Source organism: Canis aureus, chromosome 27 (assembly GCF_053574225.1).
Source record: "Canis aureus isolate CA01 chromosome 27, VMU_Caureus_v.1.0, whole genome shotgun sequence".
NCBI classification, from domain to species: domain Eukaryota; kingdom Metazoa; phylum Chordata; class Mammalia; order Carnivora; family Canidae; genus Canis; species Canis aureus.
The window spans coordinates 20389270-20406398 of record NC_135637.1 but is presented as its reverse complement, the minus strand read 5'-3'; the positions used below and the strand labels follow the sequence as shown (position 1 = coordinate 20406398).

Sequence of the window (17129 nt, the reverse complement as noted above, 5' to 3'; positions counted from 1 at the left end):
AAGCTCTCTAGATTGAGAGGGGTTTCAAATGGGTTGCCACTGAAGGTTTTTAAGGCCAGTCTTTTATTGCAAACTTGGCTAGGAAGCTTATGCCCTCTTGAGATTCTTGTACCCTCTTGGTCTGAGCAAGGACCATGACAAAACCCTTAATGACTTCCTTCTTTAAGGTCTGGTCATTTTCTGTGATTACAATGTAGCCTCCAAAGAAAAACAGTCCCTAACATCCGGGGCCAGGTGGTCTGATCTATTCCCTTATCTCTTGTTCACTCTGTCTTAGAGATTTTGCCTGCCAGGAATAGTTTCAGAGCCTATTCAGGGGCCCCCTATCTCTCCCTGCCTATACCTTAACCCTTTCCTTACTCTCCTTACTCAGTTGGATAGTTGTTGAAGCTGTGTGATGGTACACAGAGGTTCCTTTTGTTACTCCACTTTTGTTTATGTTTGAAATTTTCCATAATAAAAAAGTTAAATCATACTACTTCTCTCTACCCTCACCACCACCATCCTGATCCAAGCTGCCAGATCTCCTGGTAGGACTATTTTTTTAAAAAGATTTTATTTAATTATTTGAGAGAGAGCATGAGCAGGAAGGGGTGGGGGGAGAGGGAGATGCAGACTCCCCGCTGAGCCGGGAGCCCAATGTGGGGCTCCTTCCCAAGACTCCGAGAACATGACCTGAGCCGAAGGCAGATGCCTAACGGACTGAGCACCCAGATGCCCTCCTGTTGGGACTATTGCAGTAGCTTCCTAACTGAGCTCCTGCTTCCCCTCTCACCTCCACCACCACTCTCTGCTTTTAATCTAACCTCTCCCCACCGCCACCCCCCCCCAACGGGCCCACAGCCAGTATGATCTCATTAAAATGAAAGTCAGACCATGTCACTCCTCTGCTTGAAACTCTCCAAGGCTCCCCATTTCATTCAGAGCGAAAGTCAGTCTTAATCATCTTCAAGATCCTACACTATTTGCTCCCCAGCCCTTTATCACTTAAACCTTATCTCCTTGCAGTCTCTCCCTTTGATCATTCCATTCCAGTCATGCTGTTTTTCCTCAAACCTATGAGGCACACTGACACCACAGGACCTTTGCACTTACTGCTCCTTCTGCAGTGAATTATCGTCTTCCCTTGGGCATACACATGACTCACTTCGCCTCCTTCATGTCTTTGCTCAAATATCTCTTTTTCCAATCACCTTATTTGAGACTGAACATCTACTCAACCATACACACACACATACACACACGCACAGACACACATATATACATCTTAACCTCTTGCCTTGCTTTATTTCTTCTGCTTAGCACCTTATTTACTATAGTTTGACTTATTTATCCTGTTTATGGTTTGTCTCCACCATCAGAATGTAAGTCCTCTGCAGGCAGGGATTTTTGTCTATTCACTGCTCTACCCCCAGCACATAGTAGCTACCCAATAAATACTCATTGAATGAATGGATGAATGATGGCACTCCGATATGCAACCCCTCCCCACCTGTCCAGGCACATCTCTCACCTCCTGCCTCCTCTCCTTCCGTGCCAATGAATATTTGACAACTGAATCCCTGGCACTCATCAGGGTCATTTAGACTGCTACGTTGCCTGCAGGATGCCCTCCTCTTCCTTCCTGGCCAGATCCCCAGTCTTTTAAGGCTCACACTGGACCCTCTCTCCTACCACTCTTGGAGCCCCTTGGGACAGGAATGACATCTTTTTCTTAAGATTTATTTATTTATTCATGAGGGACGCACAGAGAGGCTGAGACATAGGCAGAGGGAGGAGCAGGCTCCTTGTGGGGAGCCCAATGTGGGACCTGATCCCGGATCCCAGGATCACGCCCTGAGCCGAAGGCAGACGCTCGACTGCTGAGCCACCCAGATGTCCCAGGAACAACGTATTGTCTATTTAACACATTGGGACCTAGCAGGTGCTCAATAGGTATCTAGTGAACAAATAATAATATTTGCATTTACTGAATGCTTTCCATGCTCAGCGCTCTCATTCATGATCTGGACAACAACCTATTGGGTAGGGTGTCATTACTAAACCCATTTTCATGGATAAATTATGGGAGGGTCAGAGAAGTTAAGAGTGTGGCAAAGGGCAGACTGGAGGGGATCCCTGGGTGGCTCAGCGGTTTTGCACCTGCCTTTGGCCCAGGGTGTGATCCTGGGGTCCCGGGACTGAGTCCCACGTCGGGCTCCCTGCATGGAGCCTGCTTCTCCCTCTGCCTCTCTCTCTTTCTCTTTCTCTTTCTCTCTGTCTGTCTGTCTCTCTCTCTCTCTCATGAATAAATAAATAAAATCTTTTAAAAAGGAGGGGCAGACTGGAATTGAAAGTCTGTTCTGCTGGACTCTCGGGGGTTCCTGCTGCTCACCCCAAAACCGTGAGCAAGTCCCTTTCCTTTCTGAGCCTGCTCAGGTTCCTATAACACAGTGGAGATGACTGGATTATTGGATACCAACCCACCCTGGCCTCCTGGGAGAGATGCCTCCTCGAGGGCCAAACCCAAGCCAATTTCAGTTTCTAAACATCATAAATGGAAACTGAAAGCTGAGAATAGAAACTAATAGCAAAAGAGATGAGGCCGGAAGCCAAGCTTGTTAAGGTGGCCCCAGAACTCCCAGCTGGACAGTCCCTCAGTGCCCCTGCTGCAGCAGAGGGATTCCAAGGAGAAGACCCCAGGTCAGGCCAGTCACCCCTGGTTGCCTCTCCACTCTGGTCCCTTTTCCCCATGGGGTGCTGGCAGTAGGCTGAGAGGGATCCCCCTTGAAGAAGTGGGTGTATACAGGGAACTGGGTAGGTGTGTGGCTATATATCTGTGCAGACGGGGTACTCTGGCTCAGAGATGGCACAGGCCATGGAGCTGTATGACACCCCTGCCTCCAAGCTGGACTCCTTCGTGGCTCAGTGGCTGCAGCCCCACCGGAGCTGGAAAGAAGAGATCCTGGAGGCCGTGAAGACTGTGCAACAATTCCTGAGGGAAGAGCACTTTGAGGGGGATTATGGGCCGGACCAGGAGGTGCGGGTGCTAAAAGTGGTCAAGGTGAGACCGGTCCCCTCCACCGACAAACCAGGGTGGAGCAAAATGCAGCATGAATGTCCTCATCCCAGAGGGTGCCAGGGACCTCCTGTCTGATTATCCTTAGCTCAAGCTTCTCCCATGTCAGGGCAACCCATGGAGCGGCCTGCCCCCTACCCTACTGTACTGCCTTGAGCAGAATAAGTCGGGTAAGGAAACTAATGGGAATAGTTCAGTTCTCTGGGATGCACTAGCCTAACCCCTTACCATATGCTAGCTCTAATTAATGCATACCCTATAGGGTATGCACTATTCTTTTCCCATTTTCCAGATGAGCAAAATGGAAGTTCAGAGCCTTAAGATTCATAATGACCAATAGCAATATAAGGTCTCTGACTGGGTGAAAAGACCATCCATAAAATACACTTTGGGGATAAGTAGGGAAATTTTAATATGGCCTGGATATTAGATAATATAAGGCAGTCATTGTTGATTTTGTTAGGTGTAATCCTTTTGTGGTTATAGGGGTGGGGAATGCTCTCTTTGATTGGATACAAATGCTGAAGTATTCAGAGACAAAGTTCCTCGGTATCTGTAATTACTCTAAAGTGGTTTTGATGAAGCAAATGTGGCAAAGAGTTTAAACTTGTTGAATTTAGCTGGCTGGGTATGAGCGCTCATTGGATTCCCTTCCTATTTTTTCCTATGTTTGAAGTTTTTGATTAGAAAAAGTTTTCTTAGGATGCATGAGTGGCTCAGCGGTTGAGTGTCTGTCTTTGGCTCAGGGCGTGATTTCAGTCAGGGGATTGAGTGCTGCATCGGGCTCCCTGCAGGGAGCCTGTTTCTCCCTCTGCCTGTGTCTCTGCCTCTCTCTCTGTGTCTCTTGAGAACAAAAAATAAAATCTTAAAGAGAAAAAAAAGAAAGGAAGGAAGGAAGGAAGAAGTTTTCTTTATTTTTTATTTTTTTAATAAGTTTTCTTTAAAAGAAGTTCAGAGAGGTAAGGTGACTTGCCCAAGTTCACACAGCTAGCTGCAATTTGAACCAGGATCTGATTCCACAGCCAGGGCTCTAGGTTGCCAACAGTGATTTTTTCCCCCCATGCCCTTCCTTCAGCTGCTTCTTGTCCTACCTGCAGTCAATTTTCTGTAGTCAAAGTTAGAAAGTCCCTGGAGAATCAGACAGTCTCAGCCAAGCCTTTGTTTAAACATTAAAGAAACTCTAGCACAGAGAAGGTGAGAGATGTCTCAAGTTCACACAGTGAACTAGTAGCAAAGGCAAGACTAGAATTAGGGTGTCTGACTCCCAGCCCAGTGCCCAGTTCTCAGCCACCTCAGGAAGAGCTTTAGAAATCTCAGGCCTCCAGCCCTTCCTTCCACCCACCCCAGCACCTAGAACCTGAGGCCATATGATTTAGACAGAGCAGGGTTTGACTCTTGGCTTCTTTCCTTTCCAGCTATATGATCTTAGACTCCTCTTGTCTCTCAATCCCTCTGTCTCCTCCTCATCATCATCATCTCCTCCTTGTCCAGCAAAAGCCTCATCAATGTAGGCTAAAAGATTTGCACATGGTAAATGTGCAAAAGCATCATGATAAATTCTTACTCTGAGTCCAGCAGACTCTCCCAGCCCATCGCACCCCTGACAATCCTGAGGGTGAAGTGGATGAAAAAGGAGACGTCTGGAGACCAGAAGATGCTACCAGCAGAATGAGTTTTAAAGACAGGAAGTGGTATTTACCCAGCCCTCAAATTCTGTCTGCAGACCAGAGTTCCTTCCCCCCCCTCCCCGAAGCTATAAAATAGAAGAGATACCTCCAAAACAATGGCTGAGGAGAAATAATGCTTTATCCAGGCTCTAAACTCTTCCCACTCCTGCAAAAACCCAGTGAGCTGGGCTGGTTCGCATGAATGAATGCTTATCCTTGAATGAGTTGGGTTTAAATAGATTTGGACGGGAGCAAGTCATGAAGCTTATTCTAGAATGTTCTTTCTTCTCTGCCTGGATCTTATTTGAAAAAGGCAAGAAGTCTAGGCTCAATTTTCAGCTTTGTCCCCACACCGGGTTCCATCCCCAGCCCTGCCAAATGGGGGGATTATAAAGCAATCTGTAGTGATTCCACCAGCAGGAGAAGTAGCTACCCTGAGGTCTGAGGCATCACTAGCAATCCCATCTCCCAACCTGGGGTAAGAAAGACAGGAGGCCAGAGAGTTGTACGGCTTTGTACACCAGAGACAGGAGGGACTGGAGAGCAGGTCTAGACTATCCAAATATCAGGGATCCCTGGGTGGCGCAGCGGTTTAGCGCCTGCCTTTGGCCCAGGGCGCGATCCTGGAGACCCGGGATCGAATCCCACGTCAGGCTCCCGGTGCATGGAGCCTGCTTCTCCCTCTGCCTGTGTCTCTGCCTCTCTCTCTCTCTCACTGTGTGCCTATCATAAATAAATAAATAAAAAAAACAAATATCAAATAGACTGCTCCAAATCATCCAGCTCAGGCTCCTTCCATCCAGATGGGGAAATGGAATCCCAGGCAGAGAAGGCATGATCTAAGCCAAGACAAAAAAGAGGACCAGAGATATGTATATATGGCTGACTTCGTGTATGCCAGGCACGTGTCAAGTCCCCGACACACCTTATCTTACCGAATCCTCCCAAGAACCAAATGACTTGTATTCCATGGTTACTCTCATTTCGTGGACAAGGAATTAGGCTGTGTAGATCACACAACTGAGAAACAAGGGCAGGAGTCAGGCAGGGCCAAAGCCAGGCTGCTCCATGGCTCTTATCTACCAGGCAATCCTACTCCCCACTTTTCAATGTCATGAAATTACTCAGATGCCCAGAATGCTCAGAATACTCTGTGGAGTGGGCATCAGCTTTAGCGGTCCCGGAGAAGGCATCACTCTGCAGGTGAGACCACCCCATCTCAGAAGCACTACAATGTCATAAATAAGAAGCTGGGCCTCTGGAGTCAGGCTGCCTGGGTTCAAACCCAGGCTCTGCTGTGTACTATGTGATCCTGGGTGAGAGATTTATTCCCTTGAAAACTCAGTTTTCTCACCTGTAAAGAGAGGATGTTAGTACCACCCACCCATCCTTCTGGGTTGTGGGGAACATAAATGGATATTTCAGGTGAAGAGCCTCAGGGATGGCCTGGCAGAGGCAGTGGCAGGTGACAGGGCTCTGTGTTCTGCAGGTAGGCTCCTTTGGGAATGGCACAGTTCTCAGGAACACTTTGGAGGTGGAACTGGTGGTGTTCCTGAGCTGTTTCCACAGCTTCCAGCAAGAGGCCGAGCACCACCAAGCCATCCTGAGTCTGATACAAAAAAAGCTATGGTGTTGCCGTGATCTGCTGGCGCTTGGGCTTGAGGACGTGGAGATCAACCAGGGAGTCCCCGACACTCTTGTCTTCACCATCCAGACCAGGAGGACCGCAGAGATCATCACTGTCACCATCGTGCCTGCCTACAGGGCCCTGGGTAAGAGGAGGGGAAGCCCATCGGACTCACGTGCTCACCATCCCACAGAGACCTGAACTCCCTTGCTTGTTCATGCCCACATGCAGACCTTGCATTCATCTGCTCAACCCACATCCTGAGCTGGGGGCTTAGCAACTACAGACATGAGACTGGCCCAACTTGGGCCATTGTGTCACTCGGGAAATACTTATCAAAGAATCACATGGATAAATATATGATTGCAAGAGGAGATGATGAGACCAGCAGAGGGGAATATTTTAGAAGCAGAACCTGGGGTGCTTCTGTGGCATTTATCACAGATGCCAGGGCCTGTCATTGTTTGGGCTTTTCCAGAAGCAAACCCCAAGACAAGGGTGTGAGGATAAGCAGTCCCAGGAAATGCTGATAGGGAAGTAGGGGAGAGGGACAAGGAAGGGAGGAGGCATCACAAGGTTACCACCATGAGCCCCTGAGTTTTGTGCCCCTGGAGAACTCTAGGTAGCAGCACAGAGGACCCCTCAACTGAATCCCAAGTGGGATCTTAGATTGGGTTGTTTATTCCCATCACCCTTGGCTGAGGGCTGCTTCCTGGGACCATTAGCTCCCCAGCACTTCTGGTTTGTCCTCAGGCAAAGAGTCCTCAATGTTTGAAGTAAACAGTATCAACTAAGACTCCAGACCACCAGGTTTCATCTTGCACCAGCTCCTCTTAACTAGAGTGGCTGCCACTATTTGCTTTGTAGAGAAGATGTCAGCAATGGGATCCCACCTAGGCAAGACAGAGAGTGCCAGGATGCATTAGTGATGCGTACCACCAAAGCACACCCTCCAGCCAACGTGCTTGAGCAGTCCAGCTTTCTTATCTGGGATGGTTCTCTGCTTCTGGTATCAGGAGGTTAGAATAAATCACTGAGAAAGAAATCCCAAACAGCCATTAAGGGAAATTGGGGTTTTGGGGACCTCGAGGGAATACAACAGTCCTTGAGTGCCCTGAGGAATTGAAAATCGACTTCTGGTTCTCCAGAAGGACAATCAAGGGACACCTAGGTGGCTCAGTCAGTTAAGCATCTGCCTTCAGCTCAGGTTGTGATCCCGGGGTCCTGGGATAAAGCCCCATACCAGGCTCCCTGCTTGGGATGGGGGGGAGCCTACTTCTTCCTCTCCCTCTGCTGCTCCCCCAGTTTAATTCTCTTAGGCTGTGAGGTATCAGGTTTCCCCGGAGAGACACCCCCAATGAATTAGTAGACTCCCCGCCACAGACCACTTATCAATCTGGGGCTTCCTAAATCCCTGCTCTGCCTCCCACCCCAGGGCCTTCTGCTTCCAACTCTCAGCCATATCCTGAGGTCTATGAGAGTCTGATTGAGGCCCAAGGTTTCCCTGGAAATTTCTCCCCATCCTTCAGCGAGCTGCAGAGAAACTTCGTGAAACATCGGCCAACCAAGCTGAAGAGCCTCCTACGGCTAGTAAAACACTGGTATCTGCAGGTGAGGGGGCTGCCAGGATGGAGCCCCTCAGGGGTGCTGGAAAAAAGGCCTGATTTGCCATTCCAGGGAACTGCATTAAAGGGGGGGGAGTGGGGGGGATGGTAGTGGGGGGTGGGGGGGAAATGCTAAACTTTTATACTGTAGAGTGAAATAGTGGAGAAGGTAGAGGAGGAAGAGGAAGGGGAACAGAGACAAAAGGAGAAAAGTAAGGAACATACAATATTTCCCAGGACACAAGTGTTTCTAACACCCCAGTTGCAGTCTACACTGGCTAGTGTCGACTTCACTGAGTTCTCCAGACGTTAGTTAATCTCAGCTGGTTAAGGACTAACAAGAGGGAAGTTTCAGTTATTGCACCTCTACCAGTTTCCCCTACAGATCACCGTGTTCCTATCATGATCATTACCAAGTGAACATATCCCTAACAGCTACTTTTTAGATTTCATGTGTGATGGCTCACATGGTTCCAAGTATATTTCAAAATAGCTAAATGTGCCTGGGTGGCTCAGTCGGTTAAGCCTCCGCTTTCAGCTCAGGTCATGATCCTGGGGTCCTGCGTCAAGCTCCCTGCTCAGCGGGGAGCCTGCTTCTCCCTCTGCCTCTGCTGTGCCCCTAACTTGTGCTCTCTGGTTTGCACTCTCTCTCTCTCTGTCAAGTAAATAAATAAAATCTTAAAAAAAATCCAAATGAACAAAGTCATCTAAGCTTATGAAAAGCAGACACAGAAACAAACCAAAAAATTAGAAAGTGGGGGAGAAAAGATACTTTCTTATTAAAAAATAAAAATCAGGGAGACCTGAGTGGCTCAGTCAGTGAAGTGTCCAACTCTTGATATCAGCTCAGGTCATGATCTTGGGGTCCTGGGGTTGAGCCGTGGGATGGAGCCCAGCAGTCAGTCAGCAGGGAGTCTGCTTAAGGATTTTCTCACACACTCTCCCTCTGCTCCTCCACCCACCCTTACTGTCTCATTCTCTCTCTCTCTCTCAAATAAATAAATCTTTAAAAAACAAAATCAGAAAATTTTCAAGGTTAGTAGGTTTACAGTCACTCTGTTTATGGTGAGAAAACAGCCATTTTCTTATATGACTATCACATCAACCAACATTGTGAAATATCCTCAGACATCAGTATTGCCAAAGCCAAGAGTAAAACGGGTTTTGTTGCTAAATGAATTACTTACAGGAAATGATGCAAGGTTTTTTGGCTTCGGAGAACTAGAACTCCATAGAATGATTCATTTGCTTGCTTTGTCTGTTTGAGAGGGCAAAGTGTTTTCTCTTCCTACGTATGATATACATAGTTGTGTTTTTTTTTTTTTTTTGTAATGTCCACGGGACATCATACATCAGCTTTGCTTTTAGAATCTTCCCTTCTGTTTTTGTTCAAGCCTCCTCCTTAAAAAAAAGACTTTGATCACATATGGTTTCTCTCTCTTTTTTTTTTAAGATTTATCTGAAAGAGGGTGTGCATGCGAGCAAGGGGTGGAGGGGCAGAGGAGAGGGAGAAACAGACTCTCCACTGAGCACGGAGACTGCTGTGGGGCTCAATCTCATGACCCTAAGATCACTACCTGAGCTAAAATCGAGAGTCGACCACTTAACCAACTAAGCTACACAGGCTCCTCTATAAAGACTCTTTAGACAAGAAGTGACTGGTATCAATTAAGATGCTTTCTTTTGTGAGTAAGAGAAAAACCAATTCAAACTGATTTAAATAATAAGGACAATTTTCAGCTCCTTTGTGAAAACTCATACCAGTGGGAAGGGGGCTTCAGGCACTGTTTGTTGGGGTCTTCAGACTTGTCTCTCTATACTACCTCTCAGGCTGTCTTTCTGTGTCACCTTGGACTTCAGGCTGGTTTAACCTCATGATGGCAAAATGGCCACAGCTATTCCTGCCCTCATGTCCACACACAGTAGATTTTTCTTCAAACAAAAGAACTGGGCTTCAATCAAATTGAGGCCAGCTTACATCACAAGCTTCTCCTGAACCAATCACTTAGCAAGGAGAATAGGTTTATGCTGAGGACCACGTTGGGTCAGGATCCACCCTGGATTTGAGTGTGGTGGTAATTGCAACTAAACAGTGCAGCTACCATACAATGGAGAAGAAAGAAATGCTTTCTAGAGCATTTTTTGCTCCCCACAGAATCTCAGCATTGCCAACTTCTATGGAAACCTCCAACCTCCCTTTTTTTCTATCAGCAAAGAAGACTTTTCTTTAAAGGAAAACTTTCAGAAGCCCAGTATAGTAAAATAGAAATGGAGCTGCTTAAGCTGGGAGCTAGTGGCAGAGACCCAACCCACTCACTCTTTGGGACACCTCCTAAGTTCATTCCAGGAGTTATGTCAAGCATATTTTGTGGGGCACCTGGCTGGCTCAGTCAATGTGAAACTATCTCATGGTTGTGGGTTCAAGCCCCATGTTGGACATAGACATTGCTTAAATATAAAATCTTAAAAAAAAAAAAAAAAAAAAAAAAAGAAGGGGAAAGAAAGAAAAAGAAAGAAAGAAAGAAAGAGAGAAAGAAAGAAAGAAAGAAAGAAAGAAAGAAAGAAAGAAAGAAAGAAAGAAAGAAAGAGTGCCTGGATGGCTCAGTAGGTTAAGCATCTGCCTTAGGCTCAGGTCATGATCCCAGAGTCCCAGGACCAGGCCCCGCATCTGGCTCCCTGCTCAGTGGGGAGCCTGCTTCTCCCTCTCCCCGCCCTCCACATCTGCTCTATCTCTCTCTCTCAAATAAATAAATAAAATCTTAAACAAACAAACAAACAAACAAAAACGTAGTCTAAAACCCACTGGACCAACTGTGCCCCTTAATTCTAAAATGGGGAAACCTTTTAGAGCCAGAGGAGGAAGTGACTGGCTGATATTACACAGCTGGTAGGTGGCAGAGCTGAGACAAAAAGTTGGATTTTACAGTTTCTGGTCCATCCAGAGCCAACCTGACACAGTATCTTGGGGCCCCTCCTGTCTCTTTCAACAGTATGTGAAAGCCAAGTGCCCCAGGGCTGCGCTGCCCCCTGACTATGCCCTGGAGCTGCTGACTATCTACGCCTGGGAGATGGGCACTCAAGAGGATGAGAGTTTCAGGCTGGATGAAGGCTTTACCACTGTGATGGAACTGTTCCAAGAGTATGAGTTCCTCTGCATCTACTGGACCAAGTATTACACATTCCAGAACCCAGTCATTGAGGATTTTGTCAGGAAACAGCTCAAAAGAGACAGGTACTGGGCTCCCGCTTGTCTGCCACATCTCTCAGGGAACAGAATGAACTGAGGCAAAGGCGGTATCGCATCTCAGAATGGGTGGGCTTTATCAAGCAGGAAGACTGCACTGGGATCCCAAGACCATCTTTGAAAATCACCAGGGGTTGGGGAGCTGTAAGCCATCTCCTTGTTCCTCAAGGAACCCCACCCTACTTAGTTCCCTTGCTTCCAAAAGGCCATTTCAGTGCATTCTAGCAACAACATGGAAAAATGGAAAGAATCACATAGAGCCCTGTTTCATCCCAGCTCTGCCTTTTTCGCACCTCTGTGAGTCTCAGCTCCTCATCTGTGAAATAGGAGTAAGTGGCACCTACAGTGCAGGCTGCTGTAAGGGTCAGAGAAAATATATATAGTCTACAGGGTCTAGTTTATGGTAGATGCCAGAGACATGTTCACTATTGTAGCGCATGTAGCTCTATGTAGAACTAGCACCCATCCCCAATCTCCGGATCGCCATTTCAGTGAAGGCTGGCTCAACCTCCAGCACTCAGCACTTGTGTCCTTTGCCCGAGGGCTTTCAGCCTTCCCCAGTGACCGGTGGAAGCTGGTGGATAAATACCCCAGCTCCCTCCCATCTCAGATGGAAAGACTCTCTGGATCACATGTGCTACGTTGTTGCCCAGAGTTCCTGCAGTGGGACTAACCTTCAGTTGCCCACAGTGGTAATCACCTCAATACAAACCCTTCCTGTCTCACTCTCCCACTCCCTTACTGGTGCTTCCTGGCATGTCCTTCCCAATGCACCACTGCACTCAAATCCATCCCTCGGGATCCCCTCTAGGTCAGCGCAAGCAATATCCCAATAATGTTTATGGTTCCCTTATATGAGTCTTGGACCTCTTTTATATAGAGAGAGAAGAAAAAAATTAATCTCCTGATGCAAAGAAGGTTTATTATGAGACATCCAAAAATTCAAGGTTAGAAAGCCATCAGGACCTGAAGCAAACCTGTAGACACCCCCTTTCTCTGCCACTCTTTCATGGGTCCACATTCCTTCTTTCCTCTCACGGCCTCTGCTTCACTCCCCACACCTGCCCTGCTCCCCTCCTACTTCCATGTGATGAGGGACCTCCACCATCCCTGGTCTGAAACCCAAAGGGAACTAGTCTACTCACTGGGCCCAGGCCCTACATGTTGGGTCACCTGGTGGGTCACTTTGGGTCAGGGGATCTCACAATATAGGCACTGGCACTGCTCCCTATTTTAAGCAGACTGTTTCAAGGATGCAGGGATGTTGGGAGTAGCAAGCACAGAGCCTACGTGTCCAGCAAACTCCCATAGCGTACTGTCACATTCTGTCATAGATAAAGTCATAGCTCCTTCCTAAGCCAAAAGCTTCTAGAGGGCAAGAACCAGGTCTTTTTTTTTTTTTAATTTTTATTTATTTATGATAGTCACAGAGAGAGAGAGAGGCGCAGAGACACAGGCAGAGGGAGAAGCAGGCTCCATGCACCGGGAGCCCGACGTGGGATTCGATCCCGGGTCTCCAGGATCGCACCCTGGGCCAAAGGCAGGCGCCAAACCGCTGCGCCACCCAGGGATCCCAAGAACCAGGTCTTATTCATAGGCTTGGCATCCAACACATGTGATCACCCCAAGCAACCTAGGGAGGCTGTTAGACCCACTTCAAGCCAATATGCTTTAAGTACTCTTTCATCATTTATAGAGAAGAGAGATACTTGGCGGCAGCTGAACCTCTTCTCCATGAAAGCAGAGCAGATGGGTAAGAACACCCATTTGCTGGCTGTACGAACTTAGAGAAGTCTATGCCTCAGTTTCCTTATCTGTGAAATGCGGTCGACAGCAGCAGCAATAATAATAGTTTCTCCTGGGGCACTTAAGTGGCTCAGTTGGTTAAGCATTCAACTCTTGATTTCAGCTCAGGTCATGATCTGAGAGCTGGGATCCAGCCCCACCTTAGGCTCCCACTAAGCAGGAGTCTGCTTGTCTCCCTCTCTCTCTGCCCCTTCCCCTGCTTGCACTCCCTCTCTCTCTCTCAAATAAATTAATCTTTAAAAAAAGAAAGAAACTAATAGTCTCTCCCTCTTAGAATTGTTACAAGGATTAAAATAAGTAAATTCACATAGGGCTTGACCCAGTGCCTCAATAAATATCAGGAGTTGGTAGTGGTGGTGTTTCTATTATCCAAAGCAATGCAGCAGCCCTAGCCTCAAACTTACGTATGTAGCCTGCTCAGCAGACCAAAAGCCCTGACCTTATGATGCTCACCTGCCTGAGCTGGCATCTGTTATAGCTACCAAATGCCTTTGGGAATCATAACCATTCCACACCCCCAAAAGGAATTCTTGGAAACATCATCATCCCCATCCTATTCCTCTCCAGCAATGTTCTCAGGCCCTCCTGAACTGATGGGCCTGGGGCTCTGGACACAGCATGTGTTCAGTGATTTGATTCGATGATTGCTTGAGCAGGCTTCTTTTTGGCTTGCTGGCCCCCAGAAAAAGCCTGGGCACCCTCTCCTTGTGTTGCAGACCCATCATCCTGGATCCAGCTGACCCCACCCACAATGTGGCAGAAGGGTACAGATGGGACATAGTTGCTCAGAGGGCCCGCCAGTGCCTGAAACAGGACTGTTGCTATGACAACAAGGAGAAACCAGTCCCCAGCTGGAATGTGAAGGTAATGACTCATCTTGGGGCTTTCAGGGGCTCAAAGCTCAGAAGGAGGTAGCTGCATAGAATTTACTTATTTACCTTCTGTGTCAATGGAGCTTACAGGGCTTTAGAGCCAGGACAGGCGGCTCTCTGAACTTGGGGACAGTTTTCAACCCTCTGAGCCTCAGGTGGCTACCTTTCAAATTCATGTTCTCCTTCTCTTTCTCTTTCCCATAACCTCCTGGAGAATCAGTCATACTCTCAATCATTGGTACATGAGCTGAGGCCAGGAAAGTGGATTCATCAGCTGTTTTGTGCCAGTACTTAGGGATGGTGGGGGGCAACAGCAGTGCAGAAATAAAACATGGCCCCTACCCCCAGAGGGCTCACTGGATTTTGGTAGGAAGCAAGCCCATGAAACAAGTTTGCACAAAACTGCTAGAAAGAAAAGAATTGCCAGAAAAGCTACTCAGGGAATAAAAAATGCTAAATAATATTATCATGTAATGGCAAACCTATCGTACAGGCAAAGATCATAATAATCAATTTTATTCTATTCCTACTGTACTTAATAGTACAAGCCAAGCGCTTGTCTGGGGACAAGTCTGTAAAATAGAGGGGTTAAGTATTATCATCATCATCATCATCATCACTATCTTGAACATTATCATCTACATTTTACAGATGAATAAACCGAAGTTCAGAGAGGTTAAGTGAATTAACCAAGATCACACTGCTAAGAGCAAGGTCAGGATTTGTACACCCAGGTCTTCGTGGGGCCCACCAGCCAAATGAGGCCCACAAACAGACTGAAAAGTATATGCCTCTGGATTTTTCCTGAATGTAAAAATCATTGTGCAAAGAGTTTTATCTTGAAAAAATCAGAAGACTTGGGAATTCTGGGCCTATATTCCTTCTTGAAAAGATCAGCTAGGGATCCAGCCCTGCCCAGCACCTTACAGGTACTGTTTTCAGCCATCAGAGACTCCCAGGCTCTGGAGCATGACCTCTGGTGGTGGCGAAGAACAGACTTTAGAGTCTTGACTGACCTTGGTCAAATACCTGCTGTGCTCCTCACTATCTTTGTGATGGTCAGTACATCACTTAACTCTGCTCGACCACAATGTCCTCATCTGTACAATAGGCTAACAGGAACCAACCTCATAGGGCTACTGTGAAAATAAAATACATTCAGAGGAGTGTGACAGGTGCCCAGCACGGGGCCTGGAAGGTAGTTGGCACAACTGAAATGTTTGCTGCTGCTGCTCTGCTGCTGCTGTTAGAGATACGAGGACAGGTAAGGAGAGCTTTTGCATGTCAGGCAGAGGAGTGTGAAATTAACCGCCTCTCCCTTTTCTCTTCCTTTCCAGAAGGCACGAGACATCCAAGTGACAGTGGAACAATGGGGTTATTCAGATTTGATCCTTAGGGTGAACCCTTATAAGCCCATAAAGAAGATTCAAGAGAAGATGTGGCAAAGCCGGTGCTGCTCAGGCTTGCAGCATCTGTACCTCCAGGAGCTGGGTGCCAAGCAGCAGCTCCTCAGCAGCCAGTACTCCTTGGCCGATTACGGTGTCTTCTCCAACACTCGCATCTGTCTGGTGGAGACCAACTCCCACGAGATCCAGGTCTTTGTAAAGAATCCTGATGGTGGGAGCGATGCCTACACCACTGACGCCAAAGGCTTCATCCTGGGCCTGAAACAGCAGATTGAATACAAGCAAGGGCTACCCAGAAAGCAGCAGCAGTTGGAGTTCCAAGGTCAAGTCCTGAAGGATTGGTTGCCTTTGCAGAACTATGGGATCCAGCACCGCGACACCCTTATCCTCTCCAAGAAGAAAGCTGAAAGGTTTCCATTTCTGCCCAGATAATACAGGACTCAGCCTATCAACCACTTCTTCCAGCCCTTGCCTGGGGAGGTGTGGCGTCTTCACCAGCTTTGGAAACAGCCTAGCCCTGCCAGTAGGGGAACAAGGAGGGATGGGAGACACTTGGTATATAATAGACAATGGCCAGACCACATATGAGAATAGGATTCTGACCCACACAACCTCCGCAGTCCCCAGCCCGAAGCCAAACCACCATCTCTGCCGCAATCAATTCCAAATCGTCAGGACTTGGTCAATAATATCCAGCTTCCCTAATTCCACCTCATTTCCAGCTTAGAGCCAACCAGAAAAAGCCAAATAAGCTCCCTAGCCAATCACACAGGGAGGCCCTGCTTTTAGTTAGCCAGGATCCTGGGATGGAGTCCCCAGTCAGGCTCCATGCTCCGGGGGTGGGGGTGGGGGGTAGGGGGGGTTTGCTTCTCCCTCTGCCCCTCTGCACTGCTCATGCTCTCTCTGAAATGAATAAAATCTTAAAAAATAAAATAAAATGCACTTTATAACTGGTTTTCAACAGCCTCTGGGCAATTTATCAATACTATTCCCTATCAAATCTATTTTCCACCTCTCTTTGCTTCAGGGGCAGAAAAGTGCCTCCTTTCCATAGGGTGGACAGGCTGGTCCACCCCCTATCTTTTATCCTTTATAATGTCCCAGTGCCCACATTTATAGGTAGTGGGAAAATTCTTCTTTTAAAAAAGGGAGGGGCGGGCAGCCCCGGTGGAGCAGCGGTTTGGCGCTGCCTGCAGCCCGGGCATGATCCTGCAGACCCTGGATTGAGTCCCACATCGGGCTCCCTGCATGGAGCCTGCTTCTCCCTCTGCCTGTGTCTCTGCCTCTCTCTCTGTCTGTCTCTCTGTGTTGCTCATGAATAAATAAGTAAAATCTTAAAAAATTAAAATTAAAATTAAAAAAGGGAGGGGTGCCTGGATGGCTCAGTGGTTAAGTGTCTGTCTTCAGCTCAGGTTATGATCTCAGGGTCCTAGGATCCACCCTGAGTCCTGAGTCTTGCTCCCTGCTCAGTGGAAAGCCTGCTTCTCCCTCTCCCTCTGCCTGCTGGTGCTCTCTCTCTCAAATAAATCTTCTCAAAAAATATTTTTTTAATTTTAAGTATAAGTCACCTTCTTCTCTTTCATAATGGAAAAGCCCAAGGCCAAAGAGGGTTTTTTAAGATTTTTTTTTTTTTTTTTTTTAAGTAATCTCTACACCCAGCTTGGGGCTCGAACTTACAACCCCAAGATCAAGAGTTGCATGCTCACTCTCATTTGGTTAATTTTTGTTAGACACAATAACTTCTAACAAGTTCCCTACGGTGTTTCTCTTGCCTAGATGAATCTGGGGATTAGTGGAACAAACATAACACTGACCTGAAACTACATTGGATCAAAGCCTGGGAAC

At 47.4% G+C, this 17129-nt stretch overlaps 1 protein-coding gene across 1 annotated transcript; it reads left to right on the top strand.

Moving 5' to 3' along the window:
- The first annotated feature begins 2575 nt into the window (after positions 1 to 2575).
- OASL (2'-5'-oligoadenylate synthetase like) lies at positions 2576 to 16245 on the top strand. Its single transcript, XM_077875942.1, has 6 exons — positions 2576 to 3043; positions 6215 to 6497; positions 7788 to 7963; positions 10947 to 11188; positions 13723 to 13870; positions 15216 to 16245. Exons 1-6 carry the CDS (start codon positions 2846 to 2848, stop codon positions 15714 to 15716), a joined length of 1548 nt encoding a protein of 515 aa, XP_077732068.1. The 5' UTR covers positions 2576 to 2845; the 3' UTR covers positions 15717 to 16245.
- Positions 16246 to 17129: the final 884 nt, after the last annotated feature.